At 37.3% G+C, this 18,340-nt stretch overlaps 1 protein-coding gene across 4 annotated transcripts in view; it reads right to left on the bottom strand.

The window, feature by feature from the left end:
• The window catches only part of ARHGAP5 (Rho GTPase activating protein 5), an 85,754-nt gene extending 68,299 nt beyond the window's left edge, over positions 1-17,455 (bottom strand). For 2 of the 4 annotated variants that reach the window (XM_054577923.1, XM_054577919.1), the window contains exons 1-2: positions 16,675-16,848; positions 605-4,492 (exon numbers count right to left, since the gene is read on the bottom strand). In XM_054577923.1, the coding sequence (XP_054433898.1) occupies positions 605-4,321 (3,717 nt within the window). In that variant the 5' untranslated portion in view covers positions 4,322-4,492; positions 16,675-16,848. Of the gene's footprint in view, positions 1-604; positions 4,493-16,674; positions 16,849-17,051; positions 17,184-17,433 lie in introns of those variants that run through there. The other 2 variants (XM_054577921.1, XM_054577920.1) reach the window with 2 other exon arrangements.
• Positions 17,456-18,340: the final 885 nt, after the last annotated feature.

Raw genomic sequence — 18,340 nt, 5'->3', positions numbered from 1 at the left:
ATGCTTAATACCATCAGATGAGTTAGTAACTATTTAAAATGTAACAGACAAAAACTTCCTATTTGGAAAGAATTCTACAATTCAAACTTAAAAAACCTTTCTGCAAGTCTATAGGTGGTATACCACTATCTAAAGAAGCTTCCTAGAAAAGTTAATAAATTTCCAAGTCTACAAATTTTTAGTTTTATTGTACTGCTAATATGCTTGAGTGAGACAGATATATGAAATTAATATTGCAAAACTGATGGGTCAGCAGGGAAAAACAAACAGGATGCTTACAAAAAAAATTTTAAAAACCAACAAAATCACTGTATATTTGGGTTTCTATAAAGAGAATATATTCACCCAGAACTTTCATGCTGAAGAATATGAAATAAAACTACCCCAAATAAGATAAAGCACTACTTAACAAAATTCAATAGAAGCAGCAACAAAAAATAATTTCCCCTCACAAAATACTCAGAAAAATTTAAAGAGCTCATTATTTACTGAATGACATAAGGCAGCTCATGTTCTCACTGGTATCAAACCCATTATCTTTAAAAAAAATTTTTTTTAAGGTAAAACATCTTTATAAACATCACTGGCCATAAGTTAAACTTACTTTTTTATCTTCTTTTACTTTGGGGATTTTCTTCTTCATTTTCTTATCATCTAATTCCTGGTCTGAAGTGATTGCAGGATTATCAATACCACCTTTCCAAGTTTCCACAGGAGAAAGAAGTGGATCTTCTTCACTTCCACGATGTCTTCCTTTTCTTTTTGTTTTAGAAGTAGTGAAAGCCTCATCATCACTTGCATCTGAATGTGTTCTTCGATAGTACGACTTGGCTTTACTGAACAGGGTTTTAGATTTGTATTTGTATTTTGAAGGCCTCCGTTCCCCATGACTTTTTGAGGTTCTTTCAGAAAACCCATTTTCTTCATCTCCTTGGGTGTTATTTACAAATGAGTTTCTAATTTTAATAATGCGATTCTGACTATCATCTGGAACAACATATATCTCATCAGAACAGCCCTTCTGTTTGAAAATTGTGTCAATGGGTTCCGCATAGTTATCTGAAGGATCCATATCTTCAGGATGTGCCAAAGGCACCCGGGAAGTCTGTTTTCTTGGATTTTTACCAATACCAGCTTCAATTGTTTTTAAAAGGTTTGGATCCAGTTTCTTCACATTCGTCTTAGGTACAACTGGTTTAGGTTTAATAGGTGGAGGCACTTTATGGTTGCGTTCATGGTCATGACAGTTAGGGGTGCTATGAATAGGATACTCATTTCCTTCAAAATCTAATCTGTATCTGGAACGGTCACTAGGCGTTGGAAGCAACTGTACATCATCCCCAATTGGACTATAAGGAGGTGGTGCTTCAGTATCATCATCTGAATCAGGGTAGTTGTTATAAGGAAAACAGTCTCTGGGAGATGGTAGAAAAACATCTTCACTCTGATGGGTTGACTCCCTTGTACTATCTGACAAATAGGAATTTTCTATCATATTTTTTTTCTCTAGAACATCACTGAAAAACAGTGTAAAGACCTCAGTTTGCCGATGATACTGAGATAAAGAATACAATGCTGTAAATTTAGCAGTGATCTCAGTTGCAATGTGTTCTCCTTCAGTCATTAACTCCTTAATTGCCTCATTTTCAAAAAAATCTGCTTGGCTGTCGGTAACTGCCACCAGCTGTACAGGAATGGTGTCCTGAACTTCAGAGAGAAATGCTCGAAGCATTCCCATTGATGCTTTTCGTTTGGCAGAATAAACTAATATATATCCATGAACAAGTTCATCTTTCCTTACTCCAATTGAGGAATGATAAGATAATATTGTGATCTGTATTCGCCTCCTTTTTTCACCAATGATTTTATCAAGCATTAGGGAATTATTCTGTCCAGCTTGAGCAGCACTGCAAGAATGAGAATCAAGGAAGGGTGAAAGAATAAGATCCACACTAAATGGATCACCACACATGGCACACATGACAATTCTCAAGTCAGCTTCTGATACATCCTTACTGGTGGGAACTGGGCTTACCACATCTAAATTATGTTTAACCGATTCTAATACTCCTCTCAGAGCTTGCTTTATTTGGGTTTCATTAAACTTACGAGGATATGTACCAGCAGGTACATCTACAAAAGGACATTGTAACTTGTTTGCCAACTGCTGCCCTTGGTGCCTGAGAATTGGTAGATTCTTACTAATAGAATCTCTCTGATTTGCCAGAATTAGTGTAAATGGAAGATTGGCCATATATTTATCTTTTCTGATCTGAGAAGCTTCAGTTCTTATTTTTCCAATAAACTCCCCAATAAAATTCAGTGACTCAATGGAATTAAATACACAGAAGCACCCATGTGGTTTAAAGGCAACAGTCCACGACTGACTTAAGTAAGGCGACTTGGCATCAACTGGTCGAAGGTCAAGTTCATAAATTTTTCCATCTAAGGCATACTCATCATCAGTGGATTGTGTCCTTATCTCATTTGCTAGTTCTTGGGCAAGGCCATCCTTCCCTAAAATGAAAAGGTTAACTTTATCTATATTGGTACTATCATGATACAACCGTAAGCGGCTATGATCCAGCTGCAAAAGGCTACTGGCAAGTAACTGCTCTACTTTAATGTCCGTACAATTTTGGCCACTGAGACATGTTTCTTTAGTGGGATGATAAACAAACCCTATATGCTTAAGTAGAAGAGACTCCCTATCAGGTGCAAGTTTCTGTAAAGCTTTATATCTGGGCTCTTCACTCAAAACTGTATGAATTTCACTCATTTTATCTGAACTAGGTGTTGCATTAAGATCTAAATCATAAAAAAGTTCAGAATGCTCAAAAAGCATCTCCTGAAACTCTTCTTTGGCTTTTTCAACTATTTCTCGCTGATGCCTACTATACACTTCTTTGCTATCAGCCTCTGTAATATACTTGAAGGCTTCATCCTCCATAACAAAGCACATAACTTCCTCCCATGGCTGCCCAGGTGAAATGAACTGAATTTTTTCCAAAGTCTTTTTGAATTTTTCCTTCATTTCTACTCTCCTCTTCTCTGATATTAGATGTTGTACATGGTTCTGATAGACTTTTTCAGCTTCTAAAGTGCTTAGGAGATCAAATGGGATTCGTCTATCATTAATTTTGTCTATATGGTCAGTTTCATCCCAAGGTGTTTTTTCTAGCACCACAAAACATAACTGAAAATCTGCTCTCTTTTCCATTAACTTCAAAGCTTCTGACCAATTCAAATGTTCAATCTCTTCTAGATTTGGCAAAAGAGTGTTAAAAGCTCTTGGTAAGGTATTTATATATTCTTCTCTCCTTTTCCTTATATGTTCCTGTTTAAGTTGTTCTATATGTTTTGAAAATGTATTTCTGGCCTTTTTTGTTCCCTCTAAGTTGATGTATTCTTCATAATCAGGATGATTTTTTAATTTGTTACTAACAGTTTTCCAAGTTGCATGATAATCTCTCACAGTCTGCACAAGCTTTTCAAACTTATCTGTTGCTGTGACAACAAGTTGTCTCTGTGTTTTAAAAGCATCCAGATAGGGAATAATTTTAGGTTTGCCACGAGTTTTATCCAACATTTGTACCAGTGCAGTGAAACATGTTTCAATGTTGACATTCAATCGTGCTGATGTTTCCACTACAAGAAGGTTCTTTTTGTTTGAAGCAAATGCCTGAACTTCTCTAAGATAGTGATCCACACATTCATCACATTTAGTTGCTGCTATTATTACAGGTTTTTTTGATTTTGATAGTTGGACAAAAAGGTTATTCACAAATTTAAGTTGATCATCAAACTTCCTATTGCATCCCTGACTTACGTCAATGCACAATAAAAATCCATCTACACTGAGCTTCCCTTCAGGCATTTGCTTCTGTTCAAAGTCTTGCTCCAGGCCTAGCTGATCAGTGCAAATGTACATTAGTTTTTCTGCTGACTGCAATTTTGAGGCAGCTGCACGTTTTATATACGGTTGCAAATTCGTACTCCGATGAGGCAAGAACGTCTGGTCATCAATGAACTCTGTTTGTTCAATGACATGAATTTTGCATTCTACTCCATCTTCACCATTTAGTGTTATGTCACCCCAGTACAAAAAATGATCATTGTTTACTACTCGTCCTCCAAAGTCAATGGTGCTGAGCACAGAAGTATGCTCTGGATAATATTCATCTGCTTTTGAGCGTACAAATCTATTGCACAAACAAGACTTTCCAACTCCACAGTTACCTTTGTCTTTTTCAGTCCCAGAGAGTCCAACTACACTGATAGTATAGGATGGGGGGCGAGGCTCTTTGTTTTTTGCCATCATTACCCTCTTCTCATGTCCCTACATTCATAAAGGTAACCAGATATACTTCTCATTCTGAAAATAAAATCATCTCAAAATACAGATCCTGAATTTCAGAACTATATTTGGTTCTTTGTATTTCCCTCATTTTTGTGCAGAAAGGTCTTCGAAATCATATGGATCATCATCTTCCTAGAAAGAAGAGAAAAAGGACAAATCTTAATCATGAATTACACACATTAAATTATATACATATTAAAGATGTTCATGACAAGGCACCAATCAAGTTAACATTAGACGTATTTCAAGAAATCATCATAAAGAGTCTATGGCTTACTGTTATAAATGAAAAATGACCTTAAAATTTAAGGCGATTCTAACAATTAAAATAACTAATACAAAATTTAATCTCACAATCTTTAAAATAAGCCCGAGTTTAAGGAAACAACTAGCCCTTTCCCCTCCCCTCAATTTGCCTGCCTTCTATGGGCTATGCTTGGTGATAACTAAAATGCACTAATTGCCTAAACAACTCCCTCACAACCTTTAAACAACCTGCTTTCTAACCTGCTCTCTCAAAATTTGTCCCCTAAAATGAAATTTCATATGAATTTATTAGCAAGATTTTAGAATTTAAAAATTTTTCAAGAAATTTCAACATACTCCTGTGAAAGCTGTCAAATATTATGCCCAAAAACAATTAAATTCAAATACATACAAGCAGAAATAGAAGTAAATGGATAGTTAGTGCAAATAACGAATATTTAACTAGATCAATGCTTCTCAAACTATCTAAAGGACCAATTTTTACTTCATATCTACAAGCCCACTTTTGTAAAATAAATAACATTTATAAAAAATCCTCACCCAAGGGTATGCTTATCGATTTGAAAGAGAGAGAGAGAGAGAGAGAGAGAAAGAAAGAAAGAAAGAAAGAAAGAAAGAAAGAAAGAAAGAGAGAGAGAGAGAGAGAGAGAGAGAAAGAAAGAAAGAAAGAAACAGCAATCGGTTGCCTGCCATACACATACACATTCCAACCAGAGATCGAACCCACAACCTACGTATGTGCCTTGACTGGGAATCAAACTAGCAACCTTTTGGTGTATGGGACAACACTCCAACCAACTGAGCCACCCAGCCAGGGCATAAATAACATTTTTTTAAAAATCTAAGCCCAAATTTATTAGATTCAGGAGACATAAAATTACTGCCCAGTTGTTTCTAAATATTCTTGATTTCTGCACTTATTTCCTCTCAGAGTAGTTACAAAGAACTCATGAACCATATTTGAATAGCACCAAGCTATAAAGAATTTTAAGAGTATATATTTGGGACAATCTATTACAAGTATTTTATATGGCAGCAACATTAAATAACTTTTAAGAATTCCATGTAATTTAGGTTATTTATGCGGAGGCAAATGACTCAGTCTCTTAAATAATTTTCTGTATTTAAAATTAGTGGGGAAGAGACTTCATATTCTTTTGAGGTTGAATTAAAGGCAATATATCATTTCCATCACATCAAAATTTTACAAGACAGGGCAAATACCCAGTTATATACACCAACATGTTAAAGTTATCTTTAATCCAGACAAAACAAAGAATATAAAGAATGTGACCAAAAAAATAAAAAATAAATAAAGGTAAGGAACAAACTGCCACCTGGCCCCCAATACCTGGCTTCCCCACTGACCTCAATTTCAAGTAAACATCTATTCAGATCATACTGCATATCTGCTATACTAACAACTAATGATAAAGAGAAACTATTCTTATAATTTGAGTTTTTCACTATCATTTCAGGTAAAATATTTAAAAATAAAATTTCAGCCTTATTCTTGTATTCCAGAAGTTTATTCTATTAGCCTCAACTAAATATTAATATCAGTTGTGTGATATTCAAACAAAATGTTTATTAGGTTCACCTCTGCAATAAATATCACTATGTTGAAGGGGCAACAAAAGAAGTAGAACACTGGGAGTAAATACAACTGATTACGAGTAGGACAATCATATCCTAGTTTATGGTAACAGATCATAAATCTCTTGAGACATGGTTCCCATCTATTAAATGGGGCTATATTATGTACACCAATTTTAAGAACTAAATCATTTTTTCAAATGTTAAGTGTCTGGCAAACAAATGGTGTTTAATAAATAATAGTTCAGTTTCTTAATTTGATCATTTCCCTCTCCCTCTAAAGTCAATAAACATATCCTTGGATGAAGATATTTTTTAAAAAATAGGGACAGTCCCATCCAATCCCATTAACTTTTGTTTTATGGTAAGTTTTTTTAAAAAATCTTAATCTGGTCAAACTGAGTATTTGCTCCTAGCACCAAGTTTAACATTCTTTACCTAAACTGTGTAAAAGAACAATTGGACTACTTTATTTATGGATATTTACCAAAAAGAAAACATAGTGAATTAACTGGATAACAAAGCTACAGTGATAAACAGGGAATTAGTTGGTGAAAACAGCACAATGATTCCATAGCTAACAAGGAAACAACTGAAAACAACAGAATGAGGTCTATCATTCCTTCTTACTAGACAGACAAAAAATTGCATACAATACACTTTAAAATGTACATCAAAAGAAAACTTATCTAGTGATTACTTTAGGGAATTTTTATATTAAATAATACAAACACTATAACTACACAGAGCCCTTTATTAAACAAATAGCTATTCTGAAAATTAAGAGCAATTCAAAGACTGTCCGCTGCCTTCTACCATTGAAGACACAAAGTTCTTTAGAGAGAGATAACAAGTCAATGTCATATGGGCCCGAGTAATGCAGACATTTTTCAACTATAAATCAAATCCTTGCCCGTCATATTTTTATTAGTATTTCTTATATATGCTTATCCAAACACATTAAAACCCATTTCTGCTCTCCTATAACATAAACCTCAAAATACCAAGATACCTTTCTATCTTAAGTTACTCATTATAAGACCAAAACAAAACACTATCACAAAATGTGTATTAAAACAAAGATAGAGTCATGAAATCATCACCCTTTCACTGGTCATTGAAAACCGGAAGGCTTTTTATTTATCTAAAACAGAAATAAAACTATATTATATTGAGGACAAATTTTAATACTAAGGCTTCAACAGACTGCAGTTAATTTGATAGCAGCAGTTTCTGAATCATGAATATTAAAGTTTAAATTAAAAATGTTAGATTTGTGTAACATTTAAGGCTTTCATAGTCAATTCACTATAAACTACCAATTAGATACACTAAGGAACATCCATGTCCTTTCTAACAATGCTCTCACAGGTGGGCTACCTGCTGGTATTTTGAAGTCAGCTCCCAGAGCTTATGTCATGAGTCATCCTACAGTGATTTTCAAACTGTGGAAAAATTCTTTCACATGGGGGTAGGAAAGAAAAATATTGGGCAAATAGTGTTGCTCTCTCCTTTCAACTCTCTCAAAAGAGCAGTGCTTTCTTTATATGATTTACAGGTTTACTTAACTCAGAGGCTTTAGTTTAAAAAACTGTTTTCAGATTTTAAAAAAGTTTTAGAAACCCTAGACTAGAAAAAATTTGCCATCACTCTGCCCTCAAAAATATTTTGCCATTTGTTTAGGTGAGTATGGTACTGCCACCTCATGGAGAAAGACAGCTTTCGTGAGGTTGGCTATAGTAGGTTAAAAGGGAATTTAATTTCAGACACTTGGATAGTTTATAAACACTTGAATTTACTGGCCCTCAACATCCAAGTCAAAATTGCCCTCTACTCACTAACCAAGGTAGTTTTTCTTCTGTGCTGAGAAAGAATCCATTGGGTTTTTTTGTGCCCACCAGGAATAAACTAGTGACCAATGTCTACATGCAGGATGTTTATTCTGAAAAATCCTTTCAAATATGTTTAATGGTAATATTTGTGTTGATCATACATATCTCTTCTACTTTTAATGTAATTTTAATGTAACTTCTCATATCATACTTATTTTTACTCACGAGTAAACCAAGAGCAATGACCTACTCAATGTTAAGAGCTACAAAGAGTCTCTTAATGATCAATCTTATTTTAAGCATTAGAACACTTTTGTCATTAAGCTTTACTAGTTTGCAATGCACTTTCTCATTTTGCCTTGAGATAATTTAGATAATCATTTCAAGGAAATGTTTAGGTTAACTATTTTTACGGAAATTAATGACAATGTATAATTTGAGTGGAACTGACCTAAAATTGCTGAAATGAGCCTATCTCAACAACTAAGTTTTCTAAGACATTTTCTACTAAGCCATTCAAATATAACATGCTCCTTTCAATGTAGTTTTAATAACATGAAGTGGTTTTCTGCAAAAAAAAAAAAAAAAAAAGTTTTTATAAGTTCTACAAGGAATCTTGGAAACTGAAAAAAGTAGGTTCTTAGTAATTTTGGATTTAAACTAAAATTTTGTACCATTCCACAAAATTGTTGCATTCATTGATAAAAACTGTATTTTAAAAAATATTTTAACCTTTGAAGTTATTACAGTATCAGGAAATTCCTATGACTCTCTCTTTAAAATATACCCATAATCTATCACTTTTCACTACCTTTACTGCTATAACTCTGACCATCATCTCTGGCCCTAGAACATTCCAAGGCATCTAAACTAATCTCCCCACTTCCACCTCTGTTCCCCTTTCCTAGTTTATTCATATCAGAACAGCCAGAATGTTCCTTTTAAAACCTAAGTTAGAGCCTCCCATTCTGCTCAAAACTCTCCTGTGGCTCCTAAAAGTAAAATAAAAGTCTTTTCAATGGACTTTTAAGATCTTCCTTCTCTAACTTTGTGTTTCTCTGTGTCTCACTATTTCCCCCACTCTCATTCTGCTCCAGTGAGGAACACTGAACAGTTCCATGACACATTAAGTATGCTCCTGAGATTGCACTTACTTTTCCCCACTACCCTCTCCACACCAAAATCCCTTGCTTTATCACACCTTATCTCCTAACTCACTATACAACTTACTTTATTACTTGTCATTAACTCTATCCCTTCCTTCATCCCCCTTCAGGTTTAATAAAGATTCACAAAGACACATTTTTATTTCATCAATACATCCCAAAACCCTGAAACAGTATCCTCCCATATAGCAACTACTCAATAAATGCATGAATCCTAACATATATTAAAATCAAAATGTTCTTCATTTCATGGCAAACAAAAGTGAGGTATGTTATATTTATTAAGTGCTATAGTTTATTAATTAAAAGGTTTTCTAAAACTATTTATGGAGGAAATATACACAAATTTTAAGGTACCAAAAATTTAGTCAAAAATTAAGCTAACAGAATGAAGACTATGACGTATTCAGCCAGAACAATCATCTAATTTTTATTTGACACATTTTTAAAATCAAATATGCATTATAGGAAATTAGGTTTTCAAGACCTAACTACACAATTTTATTATTACGTGTTCCATCTTCTTTAAGTGAAATAAATGAGCTATCCCTTATATAAACAGATATTCAAAAGAGAAGAAACACCCAAGGCCAAAGATTATCATACAGGGTCTGGCAGAAGTAAGGCTTGCTTGAATGTGGTTGGTAGGGTAATAATATGGGTGTAATAACTTACAGTTTTAATTTGAACATTTTACCTAAAATGTCATTATGGTGTACTTTGAGTGTGATATTGTTATGTTACAGAATTACATGCTTATGATTTTGTAATAAAAGGTTTTTAATAAAAAGGGGTGCTATTTGTACCAGACACTTAATATCCCACAATCTTAGATAAACTTATCTAAAATAAAAATGTCAAATGGTACTAAAAGATGAATATGGTATAGTATTGACATACTGTTACTTTTCTTAACGTTGTTCATTTTCATCGACAAATTCATCAATGCTGTGAAAAATTAGAGGAAATGAAAAAGCCATTTTAACACATACGAAGTAGCTAAGTAAACAATGTAATAACTGGAGGAGAGTCAATCATATTCCATAGTATTTCCTTTGACCAAAGTTCATAAGCACACAATCTAAAGGTTGAAAGGAACACTAAAAAACTCATCATTCCTATGAATTAGTCTTTAGAGAAGACTATAATCAGGTGAATAAAGAGAATCTATTAAAAATGTCACCAATTTACAAAGTTAACTAAATAACCTAGAAGTACATTATCTTGGTAGGATTTATGATCAAACTGTTAGGATGAAAATTTTGTTTGTTTTGTATTTTACCATATTCTCAGAACCCAGAGCAGTGCCTGACACACAGCAGGTGCTCAAATATTTGGTGATTAAAATGAATCGATTTCCAGATTTAGAGCCTCAACCACTCAGCAATCTTGAAGTCATATTTTTAGTCACAATTAACAAAAACACATGAGCCCATAAAGCCTAGTATAGTAGAATGTTCTTATAACAAGTCCAGCTTTTTCCCAAGAAATACAGTCTGCTCATTAGCACAAATTATGGATTTATAAACAGTAAGCCTCATGGTTCAGTGGAAGGATTTCCAGCAGGGTCCAAGTAGGCAGTACCCTGGAAGGTCCCCAAGCCCTACTCAGCAAAGGTAATTCTGTTTTTACCCATTTTTGCCTTTTAACATTTCAAAAATGTACTACTTAAAAAAAGTTTCACTTAACAAAATATATGAAAACCAATGACCTTCCTAAACCATTCCCAAATAGATTAACTGCCTACCTTATTATTTAATCAATAGTTGCTTCAACAAGTTATGTCACTGAGGCAGGCCTTAGTGTGAAAGTTATTCTAAACTCTTCCTTGACCACTTCCTTATTCTGTGGTGAACCAAAGGTCATTTCATTTTTATCAACCTATGCAAACAACTCATTAAGTATTTACTGGGCTTAGCCACTATCTGCTTAGCTTCATGTCAGGTTTTGAGGGTACAAAGGTATGCATAGAGAAGTCCATTAAACCAGTGCTATGAATATGCTTACCTCCATTCTGAGAAGAAGTAGGGAAATGAATGTACCATAATCTGACATTCAATATTGCAATGCTATACCGGAGGTAAAACCATTATTTTCATTATACAAACTACAACAGGTGGTTTAACAATTTTCTTAATGATGGAGGACATTAACAGGTCCAGTAAGAATCTTGGGAAGGGGTACAGACTAAAAAGGAGATACAGGTTTTTTTTGTTTTGTTTTTTTTAAAAAAGGTTCAAAAGCACTTTCCCCACTAATTTTAAGAAGCTTTATACTACCATAGGTATGAAAACAAAGGTAATGGAAATGATAAATAGTAATTCAAATAAATGAAAAATCAGAAATAATTGGGATAGATCAGAGCTTTGAAAACTTTCTGAAAAAGACCAGACAGTAAATATTTTAGGTTTTGTGTTCCACACAATGTCTGTTATAACTACTCAAATCTGCACTAATAATGCAAAAAAAAAACAAAAACAACAACAACAAAAAAACCCTAAAACCCATACATAGTATGTCGTATGTGAACGACCATGGTTATGTTTATGGACACTGAAATGTGAATTTCATATAACTTTAACATATCACAAAATATTCTTTTAATTGTTTCCTTAACCATTTAAAAATGTAAAAAGCCACTATACAAAAGCAGGCAGAGGGATGAATTTGGCCCAGGGGCCATAATCTGCAGACCTTCAAGTTTCAGTGAGAGGAGAGAGCTGAGTCAACTTTGAAAAATAAATTGGATATGGGTCTAAAACAGAAGAACAGAAGTCATTCCAGGTGTGTGATCAGGGTAGAATGGTACAGCACAGATACGATGTTAGAAAGTAGAGACATTTCTTACTTCTTTTATTTTTGAAGATATGACTATAGAGGATCTTCAAGGGCAAAAAACGAGTTAGACCTTGTAATAAGCAGTAAGACATTAAAGACTAGAAGTGAAACAAAGTTAGATTTGGTAGGGCACAAGATTCAAGAGGTGGATGGATACTGGAGGTTCTTACAGCATCTGAACTATCACAGAACTGAAAACAGCAAACGAAGACAAAGAGAGTTTGGTCATCAGCTGCTAGATATAAGAAATAAAGACAAAGACATCAGTATTTCTTTATGAAAAACGTATCAGTTTTAGCAATAAATGGTGGTATCTCTTGAGTTTCAGGTAACAGTATTTCTGAAGACAAGTAAATATACGCTTAATGAAATGAGGCTAGGCCAAGATTAGTAACACAAATAAAGATCATAAACTTTAGAAAGTTATTTGAGACCATTTAATACTCAAAAGAAACATCCAAAGGGTTACACAGTAAAAAAGAATAAAATCTGGATCTTTCAATTTCCCACATAACAAGAATGTTAATTTCCACTAGTTCTCTAGTTAATCAATAGATAAGTAGGTAGGCAGGTGTTATCTTGGCTCTGAGAAGCTAAGTGTAGGAAAAAACCCTGAAATTCTGGATCAATAGGAAGAAAACGAGCTATACAGTATACGAAGCAGGCAAGGTAGGAAATTTTTCCAAGGCTGTTTAGCAATGCCAAATCCAGCAAAGAGGAAAGATAGTAATGCAAACATTATTTATTTGTCATTCCTTCTGATACATTTAATACTTTTCTCCAAATCTCTTACTTTGGCTCATACAGTACAAATGGATGCTATTACATTTTTACCTTACATTTTCCCCTCACCTGCCAATCTATCCTTCACGTCCCTCTGCTTTTGATCCAGGGTCAGTAATTTACCCAAATGTCTTTGTCCCCTCTCATTTATCCCAATCCTATGAAACTCCCAAATGTTATCCCCTTTATCTAAATTCCTTAGCACCTATTTTTAACTCAGTATGCACTGCCTTGTATGTGGTTCTACTCTACCTTGAACTGGCATTTAACAATTCCTAAATTGTCAAACTCCCCAACAAGACTATAAGCTCTTTTAAGGGAGCAATAGTTTGTATCTCCTTTGTATCATTCATAGTGCCCAGCTTCTTAACAAAATATTGGTCAGCGACAATAAAATAGGCTAAGTCTAATATGAAGCTAGAAAAAATAAAATTAATTTTTTATCTTTAATTCTTCATAATGAAAAGCTTGAGAATCTAACCAAGAGACACATATTAATCACATTTGACCCTAAAATTAGAGTTATGCATAACTTTTTCCCAAGTAATAGTTTTAATTCTAAGGAGCAAAACACACAGACATGACCAAACATTAATAACCTATTTTATTTGACTGCAAATATTGTGGACAGTCAGCCTCCAAAATATAGTGAAAGATGACCAACCCTGTTTATTGTCTCTTACCTTCAAACTTCTGCAGTTAAAACATTTAAATTCAAGTTTCTTCTGCTATAGGATTCCCAAAGAGGCCTTGAGAGAAACAGCTGTTCCCTTTCCTGCATCTTAGTACTGGTAACTATTTATTCCCATAACTACAGTTAACTACCTGTTCAACTCCTATAACTAAGGTTAACTACCTCTTCAACTACATCAGTCTGAGCTACACCATCTCTGATTTATCAAGGCCAGGCACATGGTTAAGTGCTAAATAAAGGTAATATGGATTAACGTACAACAAATCTGTGGCTTTCAAATTTTTTTAATGCAGGTGATTTTTTTCAAAGGAATTATTTTATTTAAGTATAATATATTTAACAGACAAAAACAGAAGCTGCCCTTGTTTGGGAGGGTGGGTTGTTAGAGGAAGTCTCAATACACCCAGGAAAAATCCATAAGGGGTCCAACGAACAGTCAGCGAAACAATTAATTTAAAGTTAAAATTAAAATTCTTACCATTATAACTATTTTTCTTAATTTCTAATATGGCTTTTCCTGGTTTGATAAAATGATCTACAACAACCTTCACTTAAACAAATACGAGCTTGATTACTCAAATCACCAAATGATGATCAAAGTTTCTGCACAGTTCTTCTAAAAACTAAATTCCCCTGCTGTACTTCAAATGTTTCACAAACATCTTTTAGTAACATAGACATTACTGAAGCAGAACACTTCACAATGCTTCTTCAGTCAACTTATATTATCTGCAAAACCTATGGCTGTATAAAGAAAAAAATCATGGCTCTTACAGCCCAAATAGCTCAAAATAATATCTATGAAAACTGAAATCATGACAATGAAAACTTCTGTAGCTACCAAAAAAATCTCTACCATGCCATTTCATATTAAAAAAGTAAATACTAAAGGCAACACCTCACCTTAAGTTCTGCTAATGTTGAAAAAGTTTAGTATAGCCTTCATGGGACATAACCTTTTCTTCAATTTAAAAAAGTGAGTTACAAAACTGTTATTCTAAGCTGGACCACAACTTACGGTAAATTCCAAAAAGTAATGCAAATACAGTATTTTATTCCTTAAAAACTTTTAACTTGCAAGGTCAAAATAATTTATTTTCCCCAAAAGATTAGGTGTACTAAATCTGCCTTTCAAACAGAAAGGGGGGGGGGGCAAGTTTTAAAACATTTAGGCTAAGTACCATGAGACAGAATTAAGATAGTAATTTTGCAATATATTCTTTAAATTGATACAGTAATTTATATGCAGTGCTAAAAAACGGATAAAAATATCAGAATTCTGTGCTCTCATAATCAAAGTGTAACCCAACCCATCCCACAAAACTCTTGTAATATACAAAGAATGATAAAATAAGACCTGCCAAGGTGGGTTAAAAAAATGTGGTTTTCACTTGACGACCAAATCAATTGTTTTCTAGTGTCACCTGTGTCATTCTAATTTCTGCTTTAAGTCAATCAGATCAGTAGTTCTACTTCTTGAAAGTTACATGCATAGGCATAAACAGCTTTTCAACCATGTATGTTTAGTCATACATACTCCAAGACCTATGTAAGTTTTTGATCTTCATTTAACATTCTCTTACTCTACTATAGATACAAGAAATGTGGGTCAACTACAAAGAGTATATGTAACAGTCAAAAACGAGAAAATAATTTAAAATGGAAGTAGCCTAGTAGGTTGCCTGTATGATCTGTATGTATATCTACAAATAGAGCACAATCTTATATTACAGTCAAATAAACCAGAATTGACAATAAAATATTTCCAAACACTTGTACCAGTATCTTATTTAACAAAATGTTTTTCTGAATAGTTGCATCTAAACAGACCAAATTTTTGTTAAAACAGCCATTTAAAATGGAGATTTAGAGTAATAGTCCCTGAAGTGAATGAGATACTCACTATCAACAAACAGCCCCCTGATGTACTGTTCAAACTGAATTTTGGTTTTGGCTTAGTTTTAGGTGGAACTGGTAACCCCCACCCCCAACACCTGTAGAAGGCAGCATAAGCAAAGACCAGTATAAATACAGCGATGGATTTCACTATTTAACCCCTGAACATTTTTTAATGGTATCGTTGGGTATTTAAACTTCAAAACAAGTGTACACACCATCTACCTGCCTATTTTGGTCTAACTTTTAAAACACTTAAATTCCCATATATTAAGCACGGGCCCAAACGGGATCTCTGTCATATGGCCAAAGTATAAGCGCCTCCCCTACAACTTTCTCGAAATTTTATTAAACGTCTTAATAGTTTGTTTTTACTTCTGAGCACCTTTCAGCTTCAGCTACACCCAAAACCTTCACCTTACTTGCATTTCTAATAATGCTGTAGAGGGAGGGTGTGAGGGAGTGAGTGAATTTCTGTGAAGTGCGCGCGCGCTCCCGCGCGGTCCCCCCACCCCCACCCCGATACTTTTCTTTAGTGGAAACAGAGGCAGAGTCTAAAGATTATTATTCTAGCGAAAACTCAGTATCAAAGCCTCAACCCAGCGAGTCAATCGACAGGACTCCGTTTTGGTGGCGCAGTGCAACTTCTCACATCGTACCCCGAGTTTTAGAAGCGGTAGGGAAATTGGTGAAGAAAACCCAAGGCGGAGTGGGGGGACATAGGGAAAAGTGAAAGGGCTGAGTCCCCCGAAAGGAGCTGAAGTTTGCAGCGAAGATCGTGTTTCCCCGAAAATGCATCCACCCGCCCCTCTCCCTCTTCCAGGTGGAACTCGTTAGAGGCAACCCAGTCCACAGACACCATAACCCTACTTACCCGGGCAAGTCAAGGCGACCGGAGAAAGCGGACGGCTGGCGGAGCCGGCGCGTACCCGGCCACCACCAGGCCTTCGCCGACCCCAGCCCGTCACCTGTGGAGAAAGCGCCCCCTCCCCCGGCCTCTCTGCCCTTCAAGCCGACAGTAACCCGCCCCCCCCCACCAACCCCCGCCCCGCCTGCGAGGACCGAGCGCGGCGCCAGGTTCCCTTCGCGGCTGCGGGGCCCCAGCCCCTTGAACTGGTTACAACCGGCGGCGGCGACCGAGCAGGGCAGCCGGCGGCTGCTAGGGTCCCTGGCGGGGCGGGGAGGGGGCGAGAGGGCAGGCCCACAGGAGCGGAAAAGGGGAGGGGGGTCGCATGGTCCTACCTAACACAGTAGGTCTCCTCCGTCTCCTCAACGGCAGCGGCCCCGGCAGTGGCGGCGGCAGCGACATTCCTGGGGAGCGCTCCCGCCGCCGCCGCCGCCTCCTCCTCCACTCTGCTCGCCTCTCTCCGGCGCGCTCACCGAGCTCCGCGTCCCTTCAGCCACCTCCCCCGCGCTCCCCAGCACACACGCCCCGAAACCTTAAGCCCTACGGCTCTCGCTGCCGCGTAACCCACCCTCCCTCCCAGCCACCAAAGGCAGCCCCGTCCCTCCCCCCTTTCCCCGCGCCGGCCGCCGCGCGGGGTTCAGTAATGGCGGCCACTCGGGCTCCCTCACGCTGACGGATTTCTCTCTCTCTCTCTCTCTCTCCCGAACTTTACCTCAGCATCTCCCCCGGCGCGCACCGCCGGAACGCACGGGCGCGCGCGCGCGCGCAGCCACACACCCGATCGGGGGTGGAGCGGCAGCGCAGCCTCGACGGGGCGCGCGCGCGTACCCGCGCCCCTCTCTCCACAATCCCCCCCCACCCGCGCCGCCCTCACCTCGCAACGCCTCCCGCGCCGTGCGCCGGGCTGGGCCCCGCCCCTGCCTTCGTCTCCCGGGAGCCAGGGAAGGCGCGAGCTCTGGAGTCGGAGGGAGGAGAGCAGGCGCGGGGCCGCGTCCTCGCTCGCGTCCTGGCTCCCTCATTGGCTTCTGCCCCTCCCCCTTCTTCCTCCGCCTCTCTCATCCATTGGTTCCCTCTCCTACTCCATTCCTTCTCACCTTTTCCCTTTTACCCATTGGCGTGAGTATTTAGCTTTCCCCGTCTCTGTAGTCTGCTCTTTCTGTGTCCCATCCTCCACGATTTAAAAGCTGCAGACTGTGCAGTCCTGAGCACGGTTGCCTCCGATCCCTCCCTGTTTTCTCCCTTTCCTTCTGTTCCGTTTTCTGGCCGAAACGCAGCAAACCACAGTATTGCAAAGGAACCTGATTTGTGTTAGCCGTTCGAAAACATCGCATAGGCAATGAATGATTCTCGATAAACCCCTCTACGGTTTCTGAGCATTAAAGAATTCGAGAGAAGAAAATCTACGCCCAAGCTCATTCGCAGGGACATGCTAGCATGTATGCAGCGAGCATTCTTTCTGGGGATCGTTCGTCAACTACAGACATCACCCGCCTTGGGACCTGGTGACGTACTCACCCAGAAGGCAAAACTCCACGGGAGCCAAAAGAATCCTTTTCTCCATTTACATGGCACCGGGAGGCTCAGGCCCTCGATTTAGTCTGTTCCCATGGAAATTGAGCGCGGTGCCAAAAGGGGGGGGGGGGGCGGTTTAGGGTGGCCCAGAGACCCCTGCTCACACCACTACCAATTCAACCTGGATTTTATTATACTGCCTTAAATATATTCATTATTTTTTGAGACTTAACAAGTTTGGGGGTACCTGGGCTTTCGCTGTATTTCTTATCTGGGCATTGGCACTGAATGGTGGAGAGAGAAAGGACAGTAGAAAATGCCTTTCCTTTTACAATTGAAACTGAGGTGTTGTGACTTTCCCAAGGTCATCAGAATCTGTTTTATTTAAAGGTCTCAAAATAGTTGCCAGGAGATAAAAGAATGAGCAAAATAAATCTACCCCAATTCGTTGTTAAGTCTAAAAGAAAAGCAATTTGAGCTAGAATTTCT

The sequence above is a fragment of the Pteronotus mesoamericanus genome, unplaced genomic scaffold (assembly GCF_021234165.1).
Source record: "Pteronotus mesoamericanus isolate MK-2021 breed Mesoamerican mustached bat unplaced genomic scaffold, CSHL_Meso_final contig_46, whole genome shotgun sequence".
NCBI lineage: Eukaryota > Metazoa > Chordata > Mammalia > Chiroptera > Mormoopidae > Pteronotus > Pteronotus mesoamericanus.
This window is presented reverse-complemented; position numbering and strand designations above follow the sequence as displayed.